Here is an 18,410-nt window from a genome sequence, read left to right on the forward strand (position 1 = left end):
TGCAAGATCCACTATGGCCGGGGTGGAAGATAGACATCGAAGTTAGGTACTTCCACTAAACCTAAAATTAACAGTAAGTCAAAATATGACATATTCATATTACATGTGAACGCGTTTAAAAGTGTTTACCTGAAGACTAGCTTCATACCTAAGGAGAAAGTGAAAAACCGTAAAATTTTTACCGCGTTGCTCAAAAAAAGGGTTTCCGCGTTATTGAAAATAATAACAAGATTAAGATTAAGATGAGAAAATGGTGCCTAAACTGGTGGGTTTTGGCTAATAAAGGCCATGGAAACTCAAAATATCAACCAATGGAATGGTAAGCTCTAACAAAACTACCATCTCCACAAACACAAACAAAAGCGAGGGAGAAGAACAATGTCAGACTCTGTAGCTCTGAGCTTTTTATTTTTTCCTATCTTGGATCTCATCTGACATAATTTCTGAAGATCTTGTTCCCCTAAAACTCCAAACCCTTTTCTTATCCAGTGTTTCCCTTGATCACTCTGATCTCAGACCAAGCTCTGCCATTTTCAAGTCTCTATGTGCTTTTACAGCTAACTCTGCTCCTAAATGAGATGGCAAGCATGGAAGAGCCAAACGTATTTAACCCTATTTCAAGATACGTAGAACCAGCAGGCCTCCATATTCTCTGAACTCCAATTTAAAATCTTGTTTTTTGGTCCCTATCAATACACACATTTTGTGACTTGACTTTAGCCCATAGCCTTTTGGTTTCTATCTGAGTTTTGTTCATATTAATGGTGTCTGGATTGTTCTATAAACTTGAACGTGGAGTTTTGGGTTTAAAACACAAGAAACTGCAGCTGGGTTTGAGTACTACTCCTAATCCAATTCTCGCTCTTGATCTTGACTTGATGAACTTTTTGATTGCCGGGTCGTTTGGATGATACACAAAGGTTTGCTTAAAATGGTTAAACCCTGTTGGAGGCCATCTGTAGAGGAAGATGGTGCTCGACCGGGTGGTGAAGCTAGCGGACGTGTTGAAGGGTTGTTGTGGTACAAGGACCTGGGCTACCATGCTTGGGGGCAATTTTCAATGGCTGTGATCCAAGCCAATAGTACTTTGGAGGATCAAAGCCAGCTCGAATCCGGGTTTCTGAGTGCAAACAGATTCGGTCCTCAGGGGACCTTCGTTGGAGTTTACGATGGACATGGAGGCCCCGAGGCTTCAAGATATGTAAACGACAATCTTTTCAGGAATCTCCAGAGTATGGTTCTTCTTTATCAAACTATTTTGTTAGTTTAGTGCTATAATTGTACTAAAGCTTAGATCCTGTTCAGAACTTTGCATACAGTTTAGCATAATATGTTTTCAAATTGTCTAGCTGAATGTGTAATCTTAGGCTCGCAATCTCACAACACATCTCATTGATATTTATGCTGATTGATATTTGACAGGAATTGCAACAGAGCATCGAAGCATATCGGAAAATGTTATTCGAAAGGCGTTTTTGGCCACGGAAGAAAACTTCCTCTCCTTTGTGAGGAAGCAATGGCTAAGTAAGCCAGAGATTGCTTCTGCAGGAACATGTTGTTTGGTGGGAGTAGTGTGTAATGGACTTCTATACACGGCAAATGTTGGGGACTCAAGGCTGGTTCTAGGGAAAGTAGAAAGGGCCACTAGGGAAGTCATAGCTATTCAGTTGTCTTCAGAGCACAATGCAAGTATAGAATCAGTAAGACACGAACTTAAGACTACTCATCCCCATGATCCACAGATTGTGGTGTTGAGACACAAAGTTTGGCGCGTCAAAGGCCTCATACAGGTACTGGCATGGTGCCATGGTCTGCATGCTTCTGCAAATTATATTTCATTGAACATGGTTGCATGTTTTGATGTGACGAGATGATATCTCTAGCACTTATTCTATTAACTCAAAACACTTCAAAATGCTTTTGTAACACTTAAAATACGCTCTATCCTGCAAACAGGCCCCTTTGGTATCTCAAGCTTGTGCAATTCTTGAAAAATTCTATAGGAACTGCTACTTTACTAAAGCTTTGCTTATAACTCGAAAACTTATTGTGGTTTTATGACTTAAAAGGATCTGAAAAATGTGAATTTGTTATACTGTGGCAGATAAGGGTCTTCAGAGTATGAATAAGTTGTGGATTTTCCTGCCAGATAATAAAGTAGAAGTGGCAACATAAGTATGTTTTTTCTAAACTAATATCAAATCTCCTCTGCAGGTTTCAAGATCCATTGGTGATGCATATCTAAAGAATGCAGAGTTCAACAGAGAACCTCTACCACCCAAGTTTAGGTTACCAGATTCTGAACCTTTCGTCAAGCCAATTCTAAGTCCAGATCCATCAATATCGGTACTCAAACTCCGACCAGAAGATCAGTTTCTCATATTTGCTACTGATGGTCTGTGGGAGCATCTTAGCAACCAGGAGGCTGTCGACATTGTCAACAATAACCCACGTAAAGTAAGAATCAGAAAGTCTAAAACTGACTTGGTGCATAGTTGGACCATTAAAGGAGACGCTAAGATTAATGAGCCTTTTCACACTTGTTCTGCAGGGAATTGCCAGGAAGCTTATTGAAGCTGCACTACAAGCAGCAGCAAAGAAAAGGGAAGTGAGGTACGCAGACTTGAAAAGAATCGAGCGAGGAGTGAGACGACATTTTCACGACGACATCAGTGTAGTGGTAGTGTTTCTAGATCACAATCAGTTGAAAAATGGAACCTCTCGCAAATCTAATATTTCAATAACACCCAACTTCTAGATCAGGCCTTAATTCATCTCCTGCATCCGCCTGGTATTGTAGTGTAGAACTGTAGATTGTGGAAGTTGATGTATGAACCAACAGCAGTTGGTCAGTTGAAAAATGTCATACACAACATCATTTGATTAGCTACTATAGCTGAAGAATGGTCTTCAAAGAAGATCAAATCTGAAGTTTCGAGGATAGCAGCTTGCCAAGCCGGATGTCTTGCAAAATTGGGAGAGAAGACTTTCCCCAAAATTGCATAGAACTTGGAGCTGTAGACATTGTATAATTGCTGTACCTTGTAATCTATTAATTCAAATGTGGGGTTTCATCTGGTAGTCATATCATATGAGAACATCGCCTTTCATTATCCAAAAGTACCCAATAATTTCAACACTACCTTCATGCACCACGCATCCTTTATTTGATAAAACATATGTATGACTTGGGGTACCCAAGTGCACTACAGTTCAATATTCCAGTTTTAAAAAAAAAAAAAATTGCTGCAAAATTCTAAATTTCTGATGCAATGTTCATCTATTTAGCACAAAGATGGCATGATTAAAAGAAATGAAGAGAGAAAAAGAAACGACTATTCTAATGCTAGAAATGCCGCACTCTAATGCTAATCAAACCACCCCCCTCGAAAACCAATGTAAGAAATGCCAAACTCATCAATGAATACAGAGATCAACCGGCAAATACACAAGGAAATAAACAAAGGTATTTCAATGCATTCAAATATAGAATCTCAGAACCATCAAACACTCATCATTATGTAAATGGGAAAAGAATAATAAAAATATGAATATGGATAAGACGAGGAGAACATAAACCAACATTTTGTGATTCCCTTTTATAAAAAAGTCAACCAGGTCCTCCATCCACAATATGCTAAAAGAAAAATAAATTTCGACATACGATGGACGTCTTTACATTTTTCCAGTGAAAGCTTCATATACAAAATATAAAAATTACAAAGCTAAAACTGAACAAAATTCAACGAGTACAATCCTATCCCAAAACCCTACCTGAAGATTGCACTACTCACCCGGCAAAGCTTAAGAAAATTCACAACTACCCTCAAAGAGGTCACTTACCTTGAATCAACAACCAAGAATATCACAAATTCTAGTAATACAATCTAGGGAAGGCTTCCGGCTTTTGGATCCACTGTTCAGCAAATCTGACAAACTGATATGTAATAATTACCTTTAACTCTTGAACCCATCTCGGTCATACTTCTCATGACACAGTGTTGGACAATACTACTCAACAGTACATGGTTATACCTCTCATCTGAACACTCTTATGCTATTATCAAATACGAAACCAAAAAACTTTGAACCACGAGCAAAAATAAAAAAGATAAAATAGCTAGCTCAGATAGATAAAAATACTACATTACTTAACAACAGATATGCCTCCCTCATAACTGATACTGTTGCAGCCATTCCCAATTATTCACTGCTTGACTCTTCTCATTCATTTTCAGTTTATAGTTTTCCACCATTCATCCTACCATTAACAGTTTATAACGTTGATTACCATTCATCAGACTATATAGACTCACTCAGAAAACCAACTTGGTACTACTGTTCAACACTGCATCATGAGTATGACCATAAGCCAATATGAGCAGTTGTCCTTGTGTCAATAGAGATATCGGAAGAGTAACCACCAAACGGTCGCCAAAAAATCCTGGTAGATTAATGATTTTCCCCTAGGTTGTATTCTGAATTTAAGACATTCTTGGTAGATTTCAAGGTACGCTAACAATAAGCAGGTAGTTCTTCATTACCAAATCCAGCATGAAATAACCCTCCTCCTAGCCGCCAAAGTTTGTTCACCGACTTGTAGAAGATATATATCTAAATGGAAAATGCATCGCCTGATAACCCATGCAATCAGAAGTAGGTATAGGTAGGAAGCCTCAAGGGAATCACAAAATGTTAGAACCCTAAACCTGCAAACGAGATGACAGTATAAATTAAAACAGCATATGGAAAAGCATATAAACAAATTTAAATTTAAATTTAAATGGGAATAAAATAGCCCAAAGCAAAATTTAACTTACGAAGAAAAATTAACGTACTACTAAGAAAGGAAGCTTCCTTTCATGCATTTCCTACAGCACCGCCTGCAATTGCTGCCTTCTAATTTGGAAAAATAAAAAAATAAAGATCAGCAACCCAGTAGCAGAATTTGAAAAGGGAAGTATACTCATATTTTAGGTATTCAGTGTAACAAAGAAACAGTTTGAGGTCTTACCTGCTCAATATTTCCCTTGTCATTCACTTGAGAGAGAGAACCTGCAGAACCATTTGAAAACCTGAAAGTAGAGAACATTTTCAAGAATTAGAATAATACTTTAACAAATCATAAGAGAACAATATGCACATCACAACTTCAATAATGAGCTACAAGTGATTAACTGATCTAATAACAAAATATGTAGATGGCCTGCACTGACACCATACCTGAGTGACCTTGCCTTCCTTTTTTCTTCTTCCTGAGGGTCAGGTTTAGCAGTCTTAGAAACAGGTGCAAATCGGGCCAGTCGAGCTTTCTTCCTCGCATCCTCATCACTTGCCACAGGTGGAGCAGCAATCCCAAACCTGATAGAGAAAGAAGAGGTCAGTAACACTTGCAACATGAAATAAACCAAAAACTAAAAATTTGACCGATTCAGTTGGTGAAGTTCTATAACCACTGGTTTGATAGAAGATACCTCTCTGCCCTAGCCTTTCTCTTCAGCTCCTCAGACTTTTTGGATGCTTCTGATCCATGCGATGTAGAAACAGTACCAAATCTGCCACAAAATTAGGCCAATATGATCAGGAACTCAATTCTCAGAAGTAGAAATAAAGATGGAAAAACAGTAACATCAATTCAAAACATCATGAATTTCAAATAAACTATTCATCCCTAGCCCACTATCCATTTCAACCATGCCACTCCACTCCACTCCTCTCCAAACACCATAAATTTGACACACAGGTTTTTAGGACTCTACACTAAACAATCAGTCTTTTGCAGTCTTGAGTCCACTCCCATACGGTGAGACTTCAGACCGATTCTATTCATAAGAACCTCCAGAACATGGAAATTTACTATTAGTTCAAAATAGAAGCATCATTGTAAACTATTTGCAAACCGGTTGACAAAATCACAATCTGAGATAACTATTATTGACATGGCTCATGCTTATGTCTATGTTAATATATTCACAGTTCACACACATCTATACGAATTAACCTACTCCCAATCCACCTAACAACAGTCCAAATCTATAGTAACTAGTATTAAGATCGCCTATGAGTGCCTTGTGCATGTTAATCCACACAAATGTATATGAAATAAAACAAACAACTATTCGATTGCCTCACAGAATCCAATTGTAGAAGCCCCAAAAACCCTAACCCTAAAATTCACCAAAAAAATCAAAGCAATCCATAGAATCCAATTGTATGAAACAAAACAAACAATTATTCGATTGTTTCATAGAATCCAATTGTAGAAGCCTCAGAAACCCTAACCCTAAAATTCACCCAAAAAAATAAATAAAAAATCAAAGCAATCCATACCTTTCAGCACGAGAATTGCGCTTCTCTTCTTCAGTGAGCTGCACAGATATACCGAAGCGCTCGGCGCGGCGGATCTTCTTCTCAATAACAGAAGCCGGAGCAGCGCCATCCTCTGCGGCCGCGGCGGTCTTGGGGTCCTCGGAGTCCGCCTTGGACTCGTTTTCAGCTGAGTCAACGGCGGAGGGTGGGGCTGTAGGGGCGGGAGTATCGGTGGGAGGGTCTACGGGGAGATCTGGTTTAGGCGCGGCGGCTGGGGCCGGGGGGTCGACGGCTTTGGTAGGGTTTTCGACGGCGGGAGTGGTGTCGGTGGGTTTCTGGGTATCGATGGTGGCCATTGGATTAGGTTTACGGTGGGAATCGGCGTAGATCGGCGGCAACGACGGAAAGAGAAAGGAGAGAACAGATGTCGTTTGGTGTGGGTTAGGTTGTGATGTGTGAAGGTGAAGTATCGGGGATTATAGTATTTATAGGGACTAGGAAGTCACAACATTAACCGTGAGATATATTCGGAGATATTTCCTTGTTTAAAGTTGATTGGTTTTTCTCTATTTGCCTTTTGGAAAAAGAAATAAAGAATTGTTTATTCTTTTTCTTTTCTTTTGTCTTTTCTTTGAAAGAATGAAAGAATAATCTTTCTAAATACTTCTTTTTCTTTTTTATTATTCTTTTAAAGAAATTGTTTAAAAGTTAATAAGAGATGTTTGTTTCACTATCGGGAGTCGAACTCGGTTTGATCATGCTATAATAGAGTTGTTGTTGTTAGTAGTATTCAGCTAGTTATTTTTTTATTACAAAAATGGTGGCTGAGTGAGCTATTACTCCGGAGTCGGGAGCAACTTTGATATGGCCCATCTCCAAGAGATGTTTTTCACAAGTTGGGGTTCCTATTGCAGCATTGCATATTTCCACTAGACCAACCTCATTGGATTATTCAGCTAGTTATTTTGTTGACTATATTTTCTCTGGTTATTTTGTCATACGCGTAAGTTGGACTTGTCTTAGTAAACAATATCTTAAAGCACCAAGGGCGGCCAAAATAATTTTAGGGCTTAGGGTCGAGCCGGGCCGGGCCTAGTCAAAGTCAACAAAATTTAGGGCAGGGTAGGGTCGGGCCGGGGTTTAAATATGATAACCCTTACCTGCCCGAAAGGCCCAAGCCACTAGGGCCGAAAGGGCCGGCCTTCCGAATAGGGCCAAATAGGGCCGAAATGGGCCTTTTTTAAATTGTTTAACAAAAAGAAATATATTTTTTTTATTTTTTTTATCTCAAAATGTGGCTCAATGGTTATATAGGTAATACAAGACTCATTGTTTTTTGTTGATCATATTTAATATATATATATATTTATTGGAATTAACTTATAAGTTATAACAATTATAAATATTAGTTAAGATGGTTATATTCAATTAACTATCTCTCTAAATCTCCCAAAATTAATTGTTGTTTAACAAAGGAAACAAAAATTAAAGAAAATAAAGCTTAGGAAATCAATTACAAAAAAGAGATAAGTTGTATGTTATAGACTAAAGAGAAACATATTAAAAAATAGAAAATTATTAGGGCTTAAAGGGCCGGGTCGGGCCGTAGGGTAGGGCCGGGCTTCATTTGCATGACTCTTACCCTACCCTATTTGAGAAATGGTAGGACCGGGTCGGGCTTCGGCCCTACGGGCCGGGCAGGCTTAGGGCGGACTTAGGGCCGAAGGGCTAAATGATGAGGCCTACTAGCCGCTTAGGATCTTTGCCAACTTTACGAGGCTTGACTAACACATTGCATAAATTCTACGCTCAAAATCGCTACAACGGAATTGTTGTTGGTAGTATTCGGCTAGTTATTTTAGTGACTGAAAATTCTCTGGTTATCTTATCATACGCGTAAATCGGACTTGTCTTGGCAAACAACGTCTTATATCTTAAAGCACCGAGGGCCAAAATAATATTGAAATGAGTAGTTTTTTTGAAGCTAGTGAAGTTTTGTTTATAAATCAATTGAGAGATGAATTGTAAAACTCAGGCACTAACCGCTCGGAATTTTTGCCCATTTTGCAAAACTTTTTACATATTACATGAATTGCGGGTCTAATTTGTGTAACCGAAATTTACTATAACTTCGGAAGTGCAAAAAATTTAAAAAGAAAATTTACCATTGATATTCAAAAGAACTTCGAGGAAAATTGTGGGAAGTAATTTACAAGGCGAGGCCACAGCTGTAGCTGAGGCGTTGATACTGATAGCAAGTGTGAAATAAATTGTTACCAGGTTTTGTTTGTCCCTAGTTCAGATTCTGGATGTGTCAATTTCTCTTCTCAGCATGGCCAGTTATTCCGAAACAAAGAGGATAAGATAATACCACTCACATTATGCACCCTCCTTTCTTCTTCTTCCTCTTCCTCTTCCCCATTTGAATTTGCCACCAAATTCTCTCCCTCCCTCTTAGCCATGGGCGTGGCTTCCGTCATCCACAACGGCGTTCGCATTCCCCTGAAATTCAACCCAGACCTTCCTAGGGTTTCATCACGATCCCCAGCAGCCCCAAAATGGAGCAGACCTCACTCTATCCACCATATTGTTCTTCGCCTCCGCACAGGTCTTTCTCTTCTCTAGTTCTCTAATCCTCAATTTGCTGTTTCTAGCTGAAAGTTTGATACTCATCGCCGATTGGTATTCGTTGGATTTGAATTGCAGGCGGTGGCCATGGTCGTCAGTCTGTGCCAATTGTGTGTTCTAGAGCAACTGAGCAGGACGATGATGTATTCACTTCAGGTAACTCTCTCAGTTCTTCATTCATGAACAAAATTTCTGAGATTATGTAACTGAAAATTGTAAAATTTCATTCTAATTATGTCAAATTATGGATCTTTATGTGGTTTATATGAAAAGTCGTATTGATTTTGCAGAAGGCGAGAGGATTGATCCTCAGTCATATGATGGCATTAGTAATGTGGACACTTCTCACACTTCCACTCCGGATAAATCTAAGGGAGCTGAAGCTTATGTTACTTCTGTAAGAACTGTAGCTTTTTGGGTGAGCATCTTTTAGCTTAATTGCAAAATTGTTGATGTCGACGGTGCTGATCAATGTTGATGTTAATTGTCTTTAGGTGTGTGCAGCGGTAGCATTTGGAGTTGGTGTGGGTTTTAAAGACGGCGTTGGCAAGGCAACCGAGTTTTTTGCCGGGTATGAAGAAATGTGTGGTTTATGATCTTGTTAGTAGCTGATAGAAAGTTGAGCTCTCTTTATTTTCTAAACAATTAGCCATTTGACTACCTAAGTAGGTGAAAACATATCTAGTGTCTAATTCAAAAGAGTAGGGAACAAAGCACTTTGATCTGGTGATAGTTTTCATCTGACTGCATGGTTTGTATATTTTGTTTGTCCGTGACTCTACATGTTAGTATCATTTGCTGCATCTACTGAATGTTGGGACTTTTCAGGTATTTACTGGAGCAAAGTCTGTCAGTGGATAATCTGTTTGTGTTTGTTCTGATTTTCAAGTACTTCAAAGTGCCACTTATGTATCAGGTCTTTTTTAATCCTTTTAGCATTCTAATTTTTGTGCCATATGTTCTCAAAATTTCTATGTAGATATCGTTTTTGAAGGAATTGTGAATAGTTTGCTCGTTTGACTACAGGGTCGTGTTCTTTCATTTGGTATTGCTGGTGCAATCATCTTTCGGTTGACATTGATACTCCTCGGAACAGTCACACTTCAGGTTAATATAACTCCTTTTTGTGTGTGTGTGTGTGTTTGTCTATCTGTGCTGGTTTCTGGTTTGTATTGCTCTTTCTGAAATGACCTGCTGTGTTGTTTTTCTAGAGGTTTGAGGCAGTAAATCTTTTCCTCGCTGCAATATTACTTTACTCATCCTTCAAGGTATATATTCTTTGCTCTGAAAATGGTGTGGTATTTGTTATCTGAGATTAGTTTTTGAGTTAAAGACCCACTTTTGCACTTAGAGACTAGGGTGTCTCTGAAGATTTGATTAAGAACCTGATAGTTGGCTAAGGTGGTTCCATGAATATGGTTCTATAAACCTAGTTTCGTTTTTGATTTATCTTGAAAACCATTTCCACCTTGCACACAAAAATGAGGACAATGAGATAGGAAGTTGATTCACAACTTCTGATCTTTAGGTGCTTCAGTCTGTCACTATAGGACTATATCTTTGTAATATCCCTGCTCATTTTATTGCGAGTCCATTTTTCATCAAAGAAATGCAGATGTAGGTTCTCACGATGTTTATTTTGTTGTTCTAGTTATTTTCCAGTGAAGAAGATGACACTGATCTATCTGACAACTTTGTTGTGAAGACATGCCAGAAATTTATCCCTGTCACCGGTAATGATTTGGCTGTGTATATAATTCATTTATATAGTTGAATTTTTGTTTTCTGATTATGTGTACGCAATTAAAACTATATCACAATTAGATAGTTTTAAGATTATTGGGGGCCTTGGCCTTGGGGATAAGCCATATGTTGCTTAAGCTTATTTTGAACTCAATATGAGTATATAAGGTTCAGCACAACCATAAAATATAAGTCTAGGAGTTCATGCTTAGGATGAACACTTTTCTTTGTCAAGAATTTCCTCACTTGATTTTTCTTCTAAATAATAATAAGAAAGTGCAATTCACAGACTGATCCTCCTGCAAGTCTACATGTTGCCTTCTATCCCTTTGGTAGATTGTGATTAGAGCTAGCATTTATTTGCATAGTTTGATCACACTTTGCATCAATCTCTCTTTCTGCTATATGACCTAAATTTTGATGTGTATGTATGTTTGAATTTTTGCAGCTGCTTATGATGGCAATCGATTTTTTACAATTCAAGAGGGTGTGTGGAAGGTAAGTTGATTAGATATTATAATGGTACAGTATTTTATTGCACAGCATGGTGGGATATAGAATTCTTGAATTGCATAGACTAATTTACGAGTTTCTCTGGATGACTGGCTAAATATGCCGACATTGTCTGTCTCCAATACTGGCATCAGTTTATGTGTTAAATTAATGGGCACTTGATCTCTAACAGGTGTCAAACATTTTGGGCAGGCCACACCTTTACTTCTCACTGTAGCAGTTATTGAGCTCAGCGATATAGCATTCGCTGTATGTTCTCTCAACCTATAACTAAAGTTATGTATTATGCACACAATCTAAAAATGTATATAGTCATATTGGCATTGTTACTTAATGTTATAATATAAATGTTATTGATACTTCACTTTTCTGTAGGTCGACTCTATACCAGCAGTTTTTGGCATTACTCGGGATCCTTTTATAGTTTTCTCTTCTAATCTATTTGCCATCGTAGGTAATTCTTGTCAAATGTAGGTTTAATGAACCACATTTCTGGAAAAAATATATTGAAGCTTGTGTTAAATTATTAAATACTCTTATCTCAGGATGTGCATGTGCATGTGTAGAAGATGATACTGACCCCATTTCCTTCTAATTTAGGTTTAAGGTCGCTTTACACACTCATTTCTGAGGGTATGGCAGACTTGGAGTATTTACAGGTGCACACTGATTTCTAGTGCTTTCTAGTTTCTGCACACTTTGTGGCTTTGAGCCAAGTAATGATCGTCTATCTGTTGAAGACAATCATGACAGACCCTGTTTCCTCTCCTATATGCCAACTTGAAATGAGACAATATGAACACGTGGTCATTTCATTTGATCCAACTTATAGTTAATGTGGAATTGCATCTTACTTGAATTTCTTATTTCCTATGAAAAATAATAAGGTTTGTTGCTCTTTTGATTCTTTCATTTCAGCCGTCAATCGGTGTTGTTCTCGGCTTTATTGGGTGTAAAATGATCCTGGATTTTTTTGGTGGGTATTTCAAGCACTATTGTTTTTATACATAATCTTCACTACATCCGAAGCTTAATTTCTCAACTCTTTCACAGGGTTCCACATATCAACGGAGGTGTCTCTCGGTTTTGTAGCAACAAGTCTTAGCACTGGGGTGCTATTAAGTCTAATGAAGAAATCTGACTAGCTTATGAAGTAATTCAAGCTCAGAGCAGGTAACGTATTTTTGTACTTCTTTGCTATATTTGCCTGCATTTCTCTATTGAGAATAGCAATTGCAATTGCCGTTGTTAACTTCCCATGAGAAGAAAAACGGGATTTTAATAATGAATGCATTATATAGGTAGAATCTAGAATTATATCATTTAATGCTGGAAAGTAATCTTGATCGAGTGTGCTTGTATTGGTCAAGAAAGAAAAGAGTTTTGTTGAGGGTTTCTCCCAAGGCGAGGGAAATAAATTCAAATTTCAGCTGTAAGATTCTGAAATTTTTACATTACATGTAATGCTATTCTTGTTGTGATAGTGTAAGGAATACGCAGATGGGAAACATGTGAGGTTCAAGTTCGAAGGAAGTCTTGGAATGGGTTTGCCGCGGGTGATGCGGAGACTGAAAATTCCTCATCCAACAACGACAAACCAATAACGCTGTGTCATCAATTGATTAATTATAAGATAAGCTGGGTGAATTAAGTCATTCAGTTTTGTAAATTTGGTTGTAATGAGAAACAGAGGAATGGAAGAAAATCTCTTAGATTGATGTATAGTAGCAAGTTATACAGTAATTCTTTTGACCAAATTATTCTTCTTTCTTTTTCGGCTGAAGCTGATTTGCTCTTGCCTCTTGTTCACTGGTTCAAAATCGACTCTTCTGGGTTTCCAATCACTCCATCTTTCCTATTCTGATGATGGTGGAAGCTTCATTATACAACCCTCTATATAACAAAATTCCAATAAATCATATGATTATAAAACCACAAAAAATAAAATAAAAATTATAATTTTTCAAGAGATATATATAAGTTATGGGTGCGTCTATTGCTGCACTACCATTTTCTTTGTTCACTCGTAATCTTATATTTTAGTTTCAATTATTAAATTTACTTATCAAACCTATTTCTCTTTTAAAAAATATCCTTATATGAATATCCAATTAAAAATGATTTTTTTTAAACAAGAATCTCTCATTTTAGGGTGTAAAGCCAACAGGTTAGTATGTATTTTGATGGTGCATGTGATTCTAAGACAAATAAGGTGGGTTTAGGTGCAGTACTTCAGAATGGGCAGCAAGATTTAATTGGTGCTTTTGCTATCCCAATTCAAGCAAAACTAAGTCCTCTAGCTATTGAGGCAACTGCTTTATTGTTTGGATTAAGATTTTGTAAAGCCTTGGGGTTGAAGAAGTTTGAAGTGATTGGAGATGCTTTGAATGTGATAAATGCTTTGGATTATGGTGGCCTGGATCTCAGTGAGGTGGGTGCTGTGATGGATGAAGCCAGGAAATTGAAGGTGGAGTTAGAGGTGATGTCTTGGAAGCATGTTCGTAAGAAAAAGAATGGGATTGCCCATGGATTGGCTAGGAAAGCTTTGAGTCTAGTTCATTCGATGTATTGCCAGGAGGTTGGTCCTCCTTGGCTAGCTGATTTAATTCATGCAAACTATAGTGTAAGAGCTTGACGGGGCAGCTCTCCAGTTTGGGGACTGTTATTACCTCAATGCTAGTATCAATAAAGTTCATCCTTGATCAAAAAAAAAAAAAAAGAATCTCTCATTTGATTGTACCAATAAAAGAAATAGAATATATTAAAGTTTCCTAATAAAATCACAATCTGATTTACTTCCATTTTTTTAGTTTTTTTTTTTAAATTTCAGTTTCAATGTTTTATTTCAATCCATGTCAAAAAATTAGTAAGTTAACAATTATGAAGAGATTGTTTCTCTTGTTTCATGCTTTAAATTTTTACTTTCGGCGTTCACAAAGGGATAGCAAAGATTTTGATTATTAGTCATTTTGCACCTTGATAATATCTTCAATAATTCAAATGTTTGTAGAGTGAAGTCAGTGAACTAAGAAAATAGTAGGATGTCAATAGCCGCACCCATAAGTTGTATACTAAGCCAAGATGTATAGTGATATACAAGTAGCCAAGTTCTTTATGATGACCTAACCCTTTTTTTTTTTTTTAGAGAAATACACTTCGCTCTAAGTTTGAATACAGAACAACTCTTAGGTCACATTCACCCCCTTGGCCCCTTACGTCACATTTTCTCATGAGTCATGACTGAGTCATGACCGACTAATAAAGTAGAAGACTGGTTGATTACTAGTATTATTAAAACTCTTTTTTGCTGAAAATGTAATAGACAATTATAATTCAGCTTTCTCTGTCCACCGTACGATCAATAAAAAAATTCCAAAATAAACGGCTTAAGATAAGAACCACACAACCTTATCATATAATTGGAAACACGTAAGTAATTACGCACCGATTTCAAACATTACGTCACTGCTCACTTCACAGGATCGGTGTCAAATACCGGTCCCCTATAAAAGGTTCACCAACTCCGTACATAGACCACATTGCTCACCAAATTCCCATTTCGAAGGAAAGCTTAACTCCACTCTCTGCAAAACCATCATCATCACTCATGGCTTATACGTACGATTTCTCACCTTTTGATTCATTCTAGCTTCTGGGTTTATGTGAATTTGTGTTCTTTTGTTGCTGACATTGCTTCTGGGGTGTTGGGTTTTACAGTCAGGAGGTTCTTCCCACACCGTTGGATGCCACTTCCAACCCACCTCCTCTCTTTGATGGCACTACAAGGTTTACCTCAATTCACTCAAATTTGGGTTCTCTCTCTTTCTTTGGTTTGTGCTTCAGTTTCACTGTGTGATCTGCTATTCCATGTGTTTATGTATTTGTTTTGTTTTTTTGAAGGTTGTATACCTATTACTCTTGCCCATTTGCACAGAGGGTGTGGATCACTAGGAATTATAAGGTTGTTTAATCTCTCTTTTTCACACTCTTATACTTTGGGAATGTCGAACAAAAGACCCTTACTTTGTTTTATATTTTGGAATCAACAAGTACCCGGATTCTATATTTGACTTATTTTTCGTTTTGTGGAATTTCTGATGTGCAGGGTTTACAAGATCAGATTAAGTTAGTCCCTTTAAATCTCCAAAACAGGCCTGCTTGGTACAAGGAAAAGGTCTACCCTGAGAATAAGGTAATGTGTTTGAACAATTTAGCTATGTTCTTGTTTGTCATTGAGTATATGTTGTTGCAGATTGGGTGAAGCTTTCTTGAATGATTATTCGCAGGTGCCAGCGCTGGAGCACAATGGAAAGATCATAGGGGAGAGTCTTGATCTGATCAAATATGTAGATAGCAACTTTGAAGGGCCTTCACTTTTCCCCAAAGTAAGATATATGCCCAATTTAACTATGCATTGATAACCTGTCTCTGGCTCTTTAAAAGTTGACCAAACTGATGCTGTTAAATCATTTTCAGGACCCTGAGAAAGCAAAGTTTGGTGAAGAATTAATATCACATGTCGGTACCTTCACCGGGGCTTTGTATACTGCATTCAAAGCAAATGACACGGTAAAACAAGCTGGTAAGGATCTTAATGTTCTCCCATTAGGGACTGCTTTTGTTGATGAATGTACTCTGACTAAAAATGGTTCCCTGCATCAGATGCTCAGTTTGATTACCTGGAAAATGCTCTGAAAAAATTTGACGATGGGCCATTTTTCCTGGGTCAGTTCAGTTTGGTAAGTTGAATGTCCAATTATGTATTATGAAATTGAGGAATCTTTAAGCCCTCTTAGCAATGTGATGACCAATTCAGTGGTTAAGTGATGGTTTGAGTCTTATGATAGAAATATGTTTTCTTTAGGCGGACATAGCCTATATCCCATTTGTTGAGAGATTCCAAAGCTTCTTATCAGAGGTGTGGAAGTATGATATCGCAGCTGGCAGGCCTAAACTAGCAGCATGGTTGGAGGTACACTAAAACCCATAAGATATATATATAATAGAAAGTTTTGAACTTTTGTATCTATTCCATTCAAGATATTATTTCTCATTTGTTATATAAGAAATTTGAATAGTTGCTTGAAGTAGCTTAGGACATTGCACTAGGTTACAGAATAATGGTCCTTTGTTGTAGTGTAAGTAGAGCAAAGATGCAGCAATTTCTCATGAAACCAAACAAGCTTCTTTTCTTTTTCCTGCAGCAATTTCAGTCATTTGTTATCTCAAACATGGAATTAATTAGAGAGACAAAACCTATCAATCGTACTTTTGGTTTCAGATTGTGGTTAATTTGATGTTTATATCCTTCTGCAGGAAATCAACAAGATTGATGCTTATAAGGTAACCAAAACTGATCCAAAAGAGCTAGTTGGATTCTACAAGAAGCGCTTCTTGGTACGATCCCTTTTGGCCGATCAAACTATCATGTTCATGATCTTTCTTTCTTTATATCACAGTGATGTAACAAGCCGTTTCTGACCTCTCAAGAAAAATGTTTATTATTGCAGGAGCAACAGTGAATGTGAGAAGAAGTGCTCCATATATGGTATAAATAAGTGGCTCAGTTGCTGTGGAGAATGTATGCCAGTCTAGATATATTATGTTTGTGTATGCATATGTTTAGGTATGGACTTGTCTGGATCTGAATGTGTAAGCTTGCCTTGGTTGTTTAAATAAAATTCAGGTCACTTAGTATTGTACTGTTACGTTCACAAAAATTATTATTTGTTTTCTGAAAATTAGTATTGATATCAAAAAAGTAAAAAGTAAGATATAAAGGTACAATATGACCATAAAATATGAGAAGAATATTAGTCTACACTTTCATTGTCAAAATTCAAAGCGAAAAATTCAATTTCATAGCTCAACAGAGTAACAACCATTACGCAAGGATATTAGTCTACACCTTCCCAAACTGAAGTTTTGGGATATCTAATGATCAATAGAAGTACATCAGCTTCATCTGGTCCACACTATTGCTAGATCAAGAAGACTTCATTAATCTTGCTATGGCAATTGTATATCCAGAAACCCCTACAACAGATTCAAGATAAATTCATTCATTCCCTTTCTTCTGCCAAGTGATGAGATAGAATCATAGAATGAAGTACATGTAAAAACTAAACTTCATTTAATCATAGAACGTATATAATTCTTGCAGGTTAAGACATTAATTCTACGACGGCCTACGTTTGGAGAGGCTGGAATAAATTTGCGTTGCATCTAAATGGCATCTTATATTACACACATCAACCATCTAAGCTCTAGCTAGTAACCTCATTAACAAAGGCATCAAATCAATCCCAGACTGATTTTCTAACAAATAAAGGGGATATTTAGAAAACTTTCCAACAAATCAATTGTCGTCCATGTTCAATGAACCAGCGCAAGCCTAAAGCAGAAACTAAACAAATAAGTCATTTTTGAAGGCATGAGAGCAGAGTGAGAACGAAGAGTCAAAACTGCACTTGGATGCACAAAAAGAGCTATTTTTTTCTGTTGGGTTTTGAATCTTTTGACCTTCTTTTCCACTCCATGATAGATAATCATCAAGCCAAACTTCAAAAAATTATAACTTAGCCACAGCCCAAGCAATCAGAGCCAAAACAGTTGATTCATTCTCTATGCCAAACTAGACTCTCTTAAGAGCAAGATGAAGTATACCCTAGCAGGCCAAGCAGCGAAAAGGTGACAGAACTTTACCTTTAGCAGACAATACCCTGGTCAAAAGGCCAGTCAAGCCTTAACGTGCATATATGGCATAAGAAAAGGGTACAAAGGAAGTCAATTTGTTTGTAAAGAAGATCGAAAGTAAAAGTGAGGAATACCTAGCAAGCATATGACTGCAAAGAGCAAATTAACATTCCTCTTCATTTCAGCTTTTCAAGGACTTGTGATGGCACTACAAGAAAAAACATGTTTAACAACATGCAATTCACATTGTCAATCACTTTTGACAACGTTCGGCGCACATTGTAGATGCCAGAGTCATTAAAAGTCCAAGAGTCCTTAACATCGCGCTTTGCACGTTGTCAAAAAGAGACGAAGTAAGTTGTTGTAATTATTCAACAATGAGTTTTGTACGTTGTCATAAATTTTCAACAACGTTTTAAGCACGTGTTGTAACTTTTAACAACGCTCTCAGCATGTTGTCTTTAGTTTTCAACAGCATACATGGCATGTTGTCATATTACTAAATATGTTGTTATAACGTT

The 18,410-nt window shown here is 37.3% G+C and overlaps 3 protein-coding genes, 1 long non-coding RNA gene and 1 pseudogene across 9 annotated transcripts; 3 read left to right on the top strand and 2 right to left on the bottom strand.

Annotated features, from left to right (window-relative positions):
• Positions 1-265: 265 nt before the first annotated feature.
• On the top strand, positions 266-3,113 carry LOC133722076 (probable protein phosphatase 2C 38; annotated as a pseudogene).
• Positions 3,114-3,574: 461 nt separating this feature from the next.
• On the bottom strand, positions 3,575-6,780 carry LOC133720707 (protein MODIFIER OF SNC1 11). Of its 4 annotated transcripts, none has more exons than XM_062147141.1 (6): positions 6,331-6,780; positions 5,475-5,555; positions 5,224-5,361; positions 5,015-5,075; positions 4,839-4,896; positions 3,575-4,709 (listed from the first exon to the last, which is right to left on the bottom strand). In XM_062147141.1, the coding sequence occupies exons 1-5, from the start codon at positions 6,663-6,665 to the stop codon at positions 4,861-4,863; spliced, it is 651 nt and encodes a 216-aa protein (XP_062003125.1). In that variant the 5' UTR covers positions 6,666-6,780; the 3' UTR covers positions 3,575-4,709; positions 4,839-4,860. The 4 variants fall into 4 exon arrangements, with proteins under 4 accessions (XP_062003125.1, XP_062003124.1, XP_062003123.1 ...); XM_062147140.1 differs by having other exon boundaries at positions 4,821-4,896; XM_062147139.1 differs by having other exon boundaries at positions 4,839-4,899.
• Positions 6,781-8,552: 1,772 nt separating this feature from the next.
• On the top strand, positions 8,553-12,976 carry LOC133723398 (thylakoid membrane protein TERC, chloroplastic). Of its 3 annotated transcripts, none has more exons than XM_062150227.1 (15): positions 8,554-8,917; positions 9,016-9,093; positions 9,228-9,334; positions 9,432-9,508; positions 9,766-9,853; positions 9,964-10,044; positions 10,149-10,205; positions 10,589-10,670; positions 11,129-11,178; positions 11,386-11,442; positions 11,569-11,647; positions 11,794-11,852; positions 12,112-12,169; positions 12,247-12,366; positions 12,678-12,976. In XM_062150227.1, exons 1-14 carry the CDS (start codon positions 8,770-8,772, stop codon positions 12,336-12,338), a joined length of 1,113 nt encoding a protein of 370 aa, XP_062006211.1. In that variant the 5' UTR covers positions 8,554-8,769; the 3' UTR covers positions 12,339-12,366; positions 12,678-12,976. The 3 variants fall into 3 exon arrangements, 2 of the variants coding, with proteins under 2 accessions (XP_062006211.1, XP_062006210.1); XM_062150226.1 differs by having other exon boundaries at positions 8,557-8,917; positions 9,228-9,355; XR_009852978.1 differs by lacking the exon at positions 12,678-12,976 and having other exon boundaries at positions 8,553-8,917; positions 9,228-9,355; positions 11,569-11,643; positions 12,247-12,278.
• Positions 12,977-14,679: 1,703 nt separating this feature from the next.
• On the top strand, positions 14,680-16,895 carry LOC133721202 (glutathione S-transferase L3-like). Its single transcript, XM_062147753.1, has 10 exons — positions 14,680-14,811; positions 14,911-14,979; positions 15,094-15,154; positions 15,299-15,385; positions 15,480-15,578; positions 15,670-15,775; positions 15,856-15,932; positions 16,058-16,165; positions 16,510-16,590; positions 16,704-16,895. The coding sequence occupies exons 1-10, from the start codon at positions 14,801-14,803 to the stop codon at positions 16,713-16,715; spliced, it is 711 nt and encodes a 236-aa protein (XP_062003737.1). The 5' UTR covers positions 14,680-14,800; the 3' UTR covers positions 16,716-16,895.
• On the bottom strand, positions 16,703-18,095 carry LOC133721204 (uncharacterized). The gene is made up of 2 exons (XR_009852103.1): positions 18,024-18,095; positions 16,703-17,229 (listed from the first exon to the last, which is right to left on the bottom strand). It is a non-coding gene; the product is annotated as an uncharacterized LOC133721204 (long non-coding RNA).
• Between the last annotated feature and the right edge of the window lie 315 nt (positions 18,096-18,410).

The sequence above is a fragment of the Rosa rugosa genome, chromosome 7 (genome assembly GCF_958449725.1).
Source record: "Rosa rugosa chromosome 7, drRosRugo1.1, whole genome shotgun sequence".
In the NCBI taxonomy this organism is placed as follows: Eukaryota; Viridiplantae; Streptophyta; class Magnoliopsida; order Rosales; family Rosaceae; genus Rosa; species Rosa rugosa.

What these genes read in the sequence shown, in the direction of transcription:
- LOC133720707 (XM_062147139.1), bottom strand. Translation starts at nt 6,665, where the DNA reads ATGGCCACCATCGATACCCAGAAACCCACCGACACCACTCCCGCCGTC. An exon ending in CGCAATTCTCGTGCTGAAAG is followed by an intron (nt 5,556 to 6,330) that starts GTATGGATTGCT and finishes ATTTTGTGGCAG; the next exon opens with ATTTGGTACTGTTTCTACAT. An exon ending in ACAAGGGAAATATTGAGCAG is followed by an intron (nt 4,900 to 5,014) that starts GTAAGACCTCAA and finishes TTTCCAAATTAG; the next exon opens with AAGGCAGCAATTGCAGGCGG.
- LOC133721202 (XM_062147753.1), top strand. An exon ending in GGATCACTAGGAATTATAAG is followed by an intron (nt 15,155 to 15,298) that starts GTTGTTTAATCT and finishes TCTGATGTGCAG; the next exon opens with GGTTTACAAGATCAGATTAA. An exon ending in TCCTGGGTCAGTTCAGTTTG is followed by an intron (nt 15,933 to 16,057) that starts GTAAGTTGAATG and finishes TGTTTTCTTTAG; the next exon opens with GCGGACATAGCCTATATCCC.
- LOC133723398 (XM_062150226.1), top strand. Translation starts at nt 8,770, where the DNA reads ATGGGCGTGGCTTCCGTCATCCACAACGGCGTTCGCATTCCCCTGAAA. An exon ending in AAGTGCCACTTATGTATCAG is followed by an intron (nt 9,854 to 9,963) that starts GTCTTTTTTAAT and finishes GTTTGACTACAG; the next exon opens with GGTCGTGTTCTTTCATTTGG. An exon ending in AATGATCCTGGATTTTTTTG is followed by an intron (nt 12,170 to 12,246) that starts GTGGGTATTTCA and finishes ACTCTTTCACAG; the next exon opens with GGTTCCACATATCAACGGAG.